The sequence below is a fragment of the Engystomops pustulosus genome, chromosome 6, assembly GCF_040894005.1.
Source record: "Engystomops pustulosus chromosome 6, aEngPut4.maternal, whole genome shotgun sequence".
Taxonomy (NCBI): Eukaryota; Metazoa; Chordata; class Amphibia; order Anura; family Leptodactylidae; genus Engystomops; species Engystomops pustulosus.
In genome coordinates, this window is record NC_092416.1 from 140,401,385 (window position 1) to 140,411,463 (window position 10,079).

The 10,079-nt window shown below is 37.9% G+C and overlaps 1 protein-coding gene across 2 annotated transcripts; it reads left to right on the forward strand.

Moving 5' to 3' along the window:
• The first annotated feature begins 1,076 nt into the window (after positions 1 to 1,076).
• LOC140064460 (keratin, type I cytoskeletal 19-like) lies at positions 1,077 to 7,499 on the forward strand. 2 transcript variants are annotated; one of them, XM_072111390.1, is made up of 8 exons: positions 1,077 to 1,596; positions 1,672 to 1,754; positions 2,196 to 2,352; positions 3,544 to 3,705; positions 4,352 to 4,477; positions 5,167 to 5,387; positions 6,324 to 6,358; positions 6,754 to 7,499. In XM_072111390.1, exons 1-8 carry the CDS (start codon positions 1,111 to 1,113, stop codon positions 6,846 to 6,848), a joined length of 1,365 nt encoding a protein of 454 aa, XP_071967491.1. In that variant the 5' UTR covers positions 1,077 to 1,110; the 3' UTR covers positions 6,849 to 7,499. The 2 variants fall into 2 exon arrangements, with proteins under 2 accessions (XP_071967491.1, XP_071967492.1); XM_072111391.1 differs by having other exon boundaries at positions 6,770 to 7,499.
• The last annotated feature ends 2,580 nt before the right edge of the window (positions 7,500 to 10,079 follow it).

Here is a 10,079-nt window from a genome sequence, read left to right on the forward strand (position 1 = left end):
CTCGAATCATCTGGGTACTGGGAACAACCCACACGTCATCTGGGAGTACTTCCATTTCATAAGATAACATTGGCAACGGGGTCTGGCCACATGATAACCAATGCTCCCAGAGGAACTTTTCATACATTCATTATATGTCCAAAAATTACAAAATAGTACAGGTAGGTACCCACCACACATGCCTTCCAGTACATAGGTAGCCACCACACATACTCCGAGCAGCTAGGCAGTCACAGCACAGTTGTGAAGACTTCATATCAGGCACACATTTTAACAAACAACAACAACTCATTTACATGACTAGTCTCTATGGTTGTAAATGATGCCTGATTCAGCCTCTTCGCCTTATATTCATACCACATAAGCTGATTTTCTCATGTTAATGGTGTTATTTGGTCTCATAAACCAAACTTTATTGGCAATTTGTATGTGAATAATCATACATCACCTTTTCAAGCATCTACTTTGTTTTGTACAGACAATAGGGAACAATCTAATATGGTTGTGTATTATGGGATTAATAATAATAATAATAATAATAATTATGATCATTCCTTTATTTATATAGCGTACACAGATTGCGCAAAATGAGGTGGTAAAGAAAATACAGGACAGTATTGGCTACCCGAGCTATTACTGCTGCCAATGATAGATCAAGGAAGAAGTGAGCACATTTTGCTGGACCAGAGAAAACTCAAACACAAAGAAGTAGATAATGTAATAAACATTTGTGTCCTCAATATCATAATAAAAATGGACCAAATAGGTTTCACAGTAAATTTGTTTAAACCAACATGGGAAATATTTTAAATATTCATGTCATGTGTAGAATGCATATAAAATAATGTTTAATGATATAACTAAAGACAAAAAAAACCAAGTAATAATCTGAGTTTGAGCCTCTGCAGTCTTTGCTTACTAATCCTGTAAATTAATGGCTGCTGACACTCGTCACTTTAAGAGACCTTTGAATGCTCAGTTCCCATAAACATGAGCTCATGTCCATTTATCCCTGATATAAAAGAGGAGCAGAGGAAAAGAATTATATTACTTAACATTTAGGTTCTTGTGTTCAGTGTCCTTCCTCCTGTCTGCGGTAGTGGAAACATCATGGGCTACAGAATTTTCCAACCTTTCGTAGGGGCCAGGAATGATGGAGAGTATGTAAGTTATCCTAAGTACAGAACTCACCTTTCTTTAGATGGTGGCCAGAATATCAACAAACCTCAGCAAAGGGTCCTTCGAAATGAACCCCACTACAGAGTGCACCATGAAAAAGGAGCATTCATGAACACTCATTCATCTTCTGGTTATGGACGTACAATGGGAACTAATTATGCAGTATATAGGAGTCACATGAGTAATTTTGGTGAATTTAATGACTCCAAGAAAACTGATCTACTTCATTTCAATGAAAAGCAGACTATGCAGTCACTCAATGGCCGCCTGGCATCTTATCTTGGAAATGTGAAGTCACTGGAGGAGGAGAATGTGTGGTTGGAGAAGAAGATCTGTGACTGGTATGAAAACAATCAAGGTTTTGTATTTCCCGATTGCAGTCAGTACTTCAATATAATTATGGATCTACAGGGACAGGTATGTATAGTTTGTATATATTTTACTAGGAAATATAGAAGAACATTATATTTTGAATAACTGAGTATCTTGCAGGTATTTTCGGTCAATGCACACAATGCCAATCTTACCCAAGAGATAGAAGATGGTCAAATGACTACTGAGGGCTATAGAAAAAAGTAAGTGTAAGAGGTTTTTTTGAAAAAGGGTATAATAAAATCACATCAATATATGCTTACTAGTATGGGTCATCTAATATAGGAACATAATCAGATTGACAATGGGTTTACCAAAGAAACGGAAGTAGGAAAGGTCTATCAGAATACCAATGGATCCACAGATGGACCTTAATAGTTCAGTAGAAGCAAAGGACGACAACCCCAGATCTAGAGGCACTAGGCTTTATTCTTAGCATTGAGTTTTACAGTAATTACCTATCAATGATGGAAACAGGAATATTTCCAACATAAACCCTATGTGGCTTTCGACAGATTTGCTTAGACATAACATTGTCTTTTTGGGAAGCAATTTGAGTATCTTCTCACCTGAGACTATCATTAGATGGTTTCTTGTAGACATAATTCTTTGGAATTCACACTAATTGTTCATCTCCTTTGAAGCTATGAAATGGAGCTGGTCATGAGGACTAAAGCTGAAGAGGAGTTATGCCATTACTACGGATTACTGGAAAATATACAAGCTGAGAGCCAGGCTCTGGATTTACACACTCAGTACCTAGAGGAAGAAATTCTTCACGTGAAGAAAACAAGCCAAGAGGTAAGAAGAGAAAAATCTCACTGTGGTCATGATTATGAACACTAGTATAAAATCAACCAATGATAAAAAAAATTACTATTGTAAAGTGATTATTATATTTTGAATTTTTTTTTACTTCCCCTTATGAGGACTAAATTCTAAAGTTTTACTACCATAACTACAGTTTGTATTTTCAACATGAATTTATTTAGAAACCCCAACTTGTGAATAGACTGAAGGCATTTTACCTAAGTGACCACATGGTATTAACCCTTAAACCCAGGGATCTGGACTAAAATACAACAAGATCACCAGGCCATTACCTCTCTGAGATGTCCCTGGTAGGTGGCAGCTGATCCATACAGGCCCAGAGAAGCCAGTGCAAAGCACCAGGGTCAGTCAAAAAGTTGTTTGTCCACCAACCAGTTTAAGGATAGTCAGAGTTCAGTTAAGGTCAAGAGTCAGGAAAGTTTAGGGTTGTCAGGCCACCCCAGCAGGTCAACTAGTCAGTGACAAAATGTAGAAATAAGGTCAAGGAATGAACCATGGTCACAAATAAAGGAGGCTGAGTCCAGGATTCCTTTACATAAAACTAGTATAAAAATCAGAAGGCCGGTAGCCACGGTAGTGGGTGCCCTTAAAACAGGAAGAGTGGGGATGCACATGCTTAGAGAAAAGCAGCACAAAAAAGTAAACCGATGGCCATGACTGCAGAAGGAGAAAGAGGCAGGGGATTACAGGACCTTACAATAAGGTGCTCCATTATTATACCACATGTAGTTTCAGTCATGTGACCCTGGTATGGAATCAGCTGAAATTATATTAGAGGGTCATTTATCTTTAGCTGGACATTTGTACTTGTCTGTTTTTGTTTTGTCCGGGGTTTTGGACTTGGCAAATTCTTCTGCAACCCCTTCTATACTTTTACCTACTCCTGCTTGGGAGTTGAGTCTATTTGCGTCAAGGTTGTGACTTTTAATGCGATTTGTTCCAAAATTATGATGCTGTATTGAATTTTCGAAGGTGAGTTTGATGGACCGCTAGTCCAAGTTATTTATTTTTTAGATTTTTAGTCCATAAATAAATAAAATATTTAATGAAATATAAATGGAATAACCTACATCACTGTGATTCACACATGTTTACCTTGGCTATAAAAACCTGTGAAATATGATCTATAATGTATTCTCTTCTTCTTTGGTGATGTTACAGGAAATAACATGTCTTCAAGCTCAGTTGGGGACCAGAGTTGATGTGGAAGTAGAGCCAGCTCCCTCCATAGATCTAAATGCTGCCTTGTCTGAAATCCGAAATGAATATGAAACTCTTATGAAGAGAAACCTCGATGATGTTGAGAATTTTTTCCATGAAATGGTAAGCAAATCATCACAAACGTAACTTAGCCGCTTCTTATATAAAATATGTATTACAGAGCTCTCTACCTACTGTGTCTCCTATACTTACCATATATCCTTCTATGTGGCAGTGATTACCTCTATACCACCTGACAAATATACCACCAAAATCCATATCCATATATTACATCTACGAGTCATACATAGGATCCTATCTGTAGGCAGCATGTTATAGAACAGGAAGAGCAGAGCACATCATATTTCGTGTCAGACAGAGTGTTGTGGAGAAAGAGTAGGTGACTAGATGACATACATGTAGGTTCACCTGTATTTTATACATTTACATATTAGCTCTTTCTGTGACCGGATTTTAAGGTGTTGTCCTATCAGCGTTTGGCAGCTACCTCTGTATCTGTGTAAGTTTAATACATAACATGCTGCCTGCAGATACGGCAATATGCACTTCTCAGCTCCTCCTGCTATATAACATCCTGCCTGTAGTTTAGACTGTAGTTTCTTGGTAACAGGTTCCCTCATGATGGGCTATCAACATTTAAACTGCCTAATCCTTTCGGTCTTGTCCGATTGCCAATGCTTGAGATTTTTTATGGTCTAAATTCATTACACAAAGCATAAAATGTGTACAATTTTGTTTTCTACTTTAGATTTCTGAACTGTCCCTAGAAGTATCTTCTGGAATTGAACAAATCCAAGTATCCAGTAATGAAGTGACAGGACTAAAGCTTTGTGTGCACACACTAGAGACTGAACTAAGGAAACAGCTGAGCATGGTGAGTGATAAGTTGTTCTATGGCAGGGATTTAGCAGTTGTCACTGGGGGCATTTATCATGCTTTGTACACCAGATGCTCAAAAGGCATGAAAAAGTCTGAATTCCTGGCCCAATTTTACCCCCTATGCCACTCTCAGGCCATGTGGTCCTGCTGAGATGAGGATTGGGCCCTTACTATAACCAGGTGTAGCATATAGTGGAATTCTATGATTCTGAATTCTATGGGGGACATGTATAAGGGCTGCTGTGCCAATGCCTTGCGAACCCCCAGACATTACGATTATTATCCTCTTTAGGACAGCTCCATGTCAAGGAGTCATGGAGGGGTGTGAAGGGGGCACAGCTGGCAGCAGAGTGGCCTGGCATTGGGCGTACCTCCTGCCCCGCGTCTGTGCACTACCTACAGCATGCAAACGTTCTTTGATGTGCAAAACTATGCCAACTAGCAGCTGGGGTAGTTTTGGCCTCCAATGCAGCAACCAGCCGAATACATCAGGAGACCTATGATTGTATACAGGATATATTAAGAGGCCAGAGACTCCTAAGGGGGTTATATCAAGACTTGTGCACAATGGACCGTCTCTCAATAAAGTTACTATTTTTGCCAACCCTTATATTTCTTCTGTAGTAAATGTGTTCACCAGAACCTACATAATATTCAACTACTTTGATTTATTCTTTTTATAAGATAACAGCCCATGAATCTACACTGGCAGAGATGCATGAACATTATGGCTCCTACCTCAGTCATTTCCAGGGCCTGATCCATATCAATGAATCTCATGTGGCTGAGATCCAGTCTACGCTGAAACAACTGACCTATGAGTATGACATCCACATGGACCTGAAAACCTCACTGGAGAAGGAAATAGAAGCATACAAATACCTCCTGGATGGACATGATACCTTGTATGTATTATGAGCACTAGACTTTTATAATAGAATCGCAAATTATGGGAGATTTATTGTCTGGTTTCTTCTACTACTTTTTGAGAATTTTTTTCGTCTCAGTTGAGACTTTTTTTTCCCAATGTAGACATAAAAGTCTCAACAAGTAGTATAGGTACCAGACAATGTAGTGATAAATCCCCCCTATGTTTCAGTTAGTGGAACAAAAAGTTATTGGGGTTGATTTATTTGTAACGTTAGTCAGTGCAGAGTTAGATTAGACAGCCTTATGCTGCACAAGGTTCATATAAGTGTCTGGTGCTGGATGATAAATCTGGCATAGTATAATACTGTCTAGTTGTATTTTGCACCTCTTGTTAGCTGGCTTAGTTGACACTGGGAGACAATTCTGGCACGGTAGCATTATTATTGGTGCACAGTCTATTTGGTGATAAGCTATGCTACATTTCATAGACCACAGCCCTTTTGTCATACTATTCGTAAAAGTGTCTGAAAGTTGACTAGACCCTTGATAACCCTTGAACACAGTTTTTTGATGCACATTACGGCTGAATTGTGTCATAAACTGATGGTTAAATCTGTCCTATTATGTTATTTTAGGTGCCCTCTTAACTCAGCCTTGGCTCAAGGTGTTATGTAGTATTTGATACCCCTAGTCATGTTAGGTCTTCCACCACTGGATTTTTCCCTATGGATAGGTCATTGATAAGTGAATGAGTAGTGCAAAACATGGCCTCTCACCAATCAGCATTCTCACACTATGGCTCAAACAGAAACAACTGATGGGCAGGGATTCTAGGTTAGATGGGGGTACATGCTTCCCATGCCCCCACATTTACTTTCTCATTTGTATATGGGGTCCCCTATGGGAGTTTATATGATGCAGTAATGTTAGATTTAGATTCAGCCCCTTCATTTATGTTCTTTTCTTCACAGAGCTCACACACGTTATTTCAGAGATGTCAGCAGCGGTAAGTGGAGTCATTTCCAACAACCATATGAAAATGATTGTTCAACTTGTAACAAAGGATTGATCCTATTTGACTACGCACAAGTTGCCACTGGTAGATGCTTTGAAACAGAACAACTTATATTTTACATAAGGGTCATATCTAGATGTAACCTCTCTCGATATAATTCCACAAGTCATAAATTTTTGTTTTTTAAATGCATAGAGACATGTATATTGTATGGAATGCAAGGGAATGATTGATCCCTACCCCTATATAAATACATGTCCACCAAGATATCTGATTACTCATTGCCCAATTTAATGGCTTTGCTCCATAATGATACACATTTCTTACAACCAGAAGCATATTGGAGATAAACTTGTTAAACCTTTACTAATTGTGTCAACCTATAGGTTTGTTGTCTTCTAGGAATCCATCTTGGGAAATGACAGAAGTGACCGGCCAGTTCTGTTCTGAAGGTGATGAAGATACATCAGAACAAATATGATCAACCTTCTGCTCATGACTGAATTTTTCATGTTTCAATTTACTTATCTTTTTTTGGTATGGTTTAGCATGTGACATACATATTCCAGGAGGTACACATTCATTTATAACAATGTTTTCTCCACAACTCAGCCTCTGGTCATAGGTTAGGGATGGGCTATGGTGAGAAAATCTGTAGTTACAGGTCCTCACTCATCTGGTATTGCCTCTAGTCAACCCGAGATGGTTTTGGCATCAGTCCAACACAGTCATGTCTTTCTAACTTTACATAGACAGAAGGATAGCTCTTTAGATGGACAGTGAATTCCCAGTCAGTGGGATACAGTCCTATGTTACTGTGTGTCCTTATTTAGAAGGAATGAAGCAGAGCAGATCTTCTTAATGTTAAATCTTTTCCAGGAATACCTCCATTTTTGGTCAGAGCATCTGTGTTAATGTGTACATAGAAGTGGACTTAAAATATAAAATATGTACAAAATGTATATATTTGGATTGTAAATATCCCCAATTATAGTTTCCTTATCTTTTTAAGTAACCATTCATAATAGCATAGTTTGACTTACTACTAAAGGAGTCGTTACAGAAACCTGTTTTCTTCCTAAAAAAAACAGCAAAACACCCATTTATTAGACAGAGGAATGAGACTGTGAGCTGCCAATGGGCTACCAGCAATGTAATTTTTGGCTGGCATCAGGTCCCAATAGCTGATGCAATGCTTATTTTAAAAAATACTTTATATAAAAATACTTTATATAAGTTAAATTCACATTACCTGGATCCCTGCCAGTAGTATGCGGTGAGTTCTGGGGGAGAGGCAACTGCAACCTGAGTGTGCCTGTGTCTCCTCCTGCATTTTTTCTCTACTCCACACCATCCCCCTCCCCTGTCTGCTCAATGAACTTAAAAAATTGGGAGAGGAGAGGGAGTTGGTTGAGTGTGGAGGATAGGAGACACAGACACACACAGGCTGCAGCTGCTCCCTCCCTGGGGACTCACCACATGCAGCTGGAAGGGAGCCAGGTAATGTTAATTTAACCAATATAAACTACTGAAACGATTTTTAAAAACATAGGCTATTGGATCTGGACACCAGCTTAAAATTACAGGTGACAGGTTCACTTTAAGGAAGGTTCATAATCCACTGCAATACTGAAGTATTTGAGTGTATTATATAAGCCTGGTGAAGCAATCATGGAAGTTCAGAACAAAAATCAATTCTTTCTTCACGAGGTTGAGTGAAATGGAAAAGTTTTTAGTGGTTTTTTTTTAATGTAATTTTTTCGCCCATGTCTTTCATTAGTCGTAACTTTTTATGACATATTAATAGATAGCCTTTATTAATTAATAGCCTTTTAATGTTTTGTATTTTTTTGGACTGAAAGAAACAACCCATGTTTTGGCAAAAATCTAAATATATTGGGGTACTAAACCTTTAAAGCAATATTTTTATTATTTCAGAAATAAGGGCACTTGATAATATTAAACTTTGCAATATACTTTGTCAGGGAAAAAAGCTTTCCGCCCATATTCTTTTGCTCCTTTCTTCTCCCATAATGCTTCTGAAAGTCTTTTATACATAGCAGATAGATAAGGGCAGGATGAGGGCAGGAGGTTAAACATTCTTCAAATATTGCTTGCTGTGTACTTGGTAACAGGAAATAATTTCCAAATGTGTTGAAATTTGCGAAAAATTGTAACCATTTTCTTGTGGTCTCTTTCATTTTTCGTTCCAAATTACACTGCATCCTTATATCTTGGGTTGGTAAGATCACGGGGATGGCAAATTTATATAGGTATTAATATGTTTTAATAAATTTTAAAAAATGTAAAACTTATTTCCTAAGGTTTAATACTAGAGCATGCAGCCCTTTGTATTATCTCATTTTTACAGGACGAGATGATCTTCATTGAATATTTGGGAGCTAGTTTGGGTTTCCCCTGCAGGGAATGAACATTTTTATATTTTGATAGACCAGGAATTTGTGGACACGGTGATATCTTAAATGGGTTATATCTTTACATATCTAGAGACCTATGAAGACTATTGAGACTATAGGGGCTGTGTAAAGAGTTCAGTCATCAGTGTCTTCTCTACCAGATGCATATTGCAAACTTTACTATTATCATTTGCTGTATTCATTTATGTAATCTGGCTTTGCTATGCTCTAAAGGAAATCTTCTACATGGATTTAGTCCTTCTAAACCTAGTACACTTACATGCTGGTTTGTGCCTCCTGAAATAGGATCCGTTCTTCTTTTTGCTGCTAATAGCTTAGTGGTTCTTGTAGTTCCATCCACTAATTATTTATGCCTCAATTTGGCTCTATGCCTGGGGAGGGAGGAGGAATTAATAATTAGAAGATGGTCCAGCCAGAAGAGACTACTGTTATGTAGTCAGGAGCCCCTGAGGCTCACTTGCATTATTTAAAAAAATGGTTTTCTTACAAACTAAGGTATTAGAAGCTAAAAGAAGAATGGACCCTACCAACTCCTAGCAAATCCGGCCAGCATGTAAGTGTGCTTGGTTAAAAAGCACTAAATCCATGTGTTAGATATCCTGGGCTCAACTTTCCTTCCTGTTCTGCACTAACTATAAAGATCAATGTTGAGCGGAGGCAGAGAGAGAGCTTTTCCTTTGGGTTAGTTGGTGTGGGAAGGGGTCCTGGGCTTTGTGCCATCTTTAAATAAGCTTTATGATACCATTATGTGTTTAGTATATTTTTTTTGTTGCTGTTGTATTTAGCATAAACCCTTAAAAGTTTTCTAAATTATATGACTGATGAAAGAAACTTAATGTCCTTAACTAACTTACATTGTTATTTGTCTAGAAACCTAATCATGCCCCCCTGCAAAAGGATACATAGCCTGTGTCCCACCGTATTATCCAATATTTACTAAATGTATTTGTTACTACTTTAGTTTTCTTTGTATATCATTATGCTTTACAGTAATTTCTTCTTACAATAAAAAAAGAAGAAGATGAATGAAACGACTAAACCAAAAACATACAAGTATCTTGGAAGTAATATTTGCCATGCAGTGATTCTATTCTATGTTGAAAGGCACACAGGTAGAAGGTTAATAGTAAGTGACTTAGTAAAGGGAAGATAGTTGTATGGGCTTTTTTTGCTCAACAGTGCTAAACATGGCCATACACATGAAGACATTTTGGATATAATGCTTTGGCCTCCGTTAAAGTAAAACTGCTGGCACAAATGACCAACTATGTTTT

Coding starts and splice junctions, on each gene's coding strand:
- LOC140064460 (XM_072111390.1), top strand. CDS start 1,111: ATGGGCTACAGAATTTTCCAACCTTTCGTAGGGGCCAGGAATGATGGA. Junction 1,597..1,671: donor TTATGGATCTACAGGGACAG/GTATGTATAGTT, acceptor AGTATCTTGCAG/GTATTTTCGGTCAATGCACA. Junction 6,359..6,753: donor TTTCAGAGATGTCAGCAGCG/GTAAGTGGAGTC, acceptor GTCAACCTATAG/GTTTGTTGTCTTCTAGGAAT.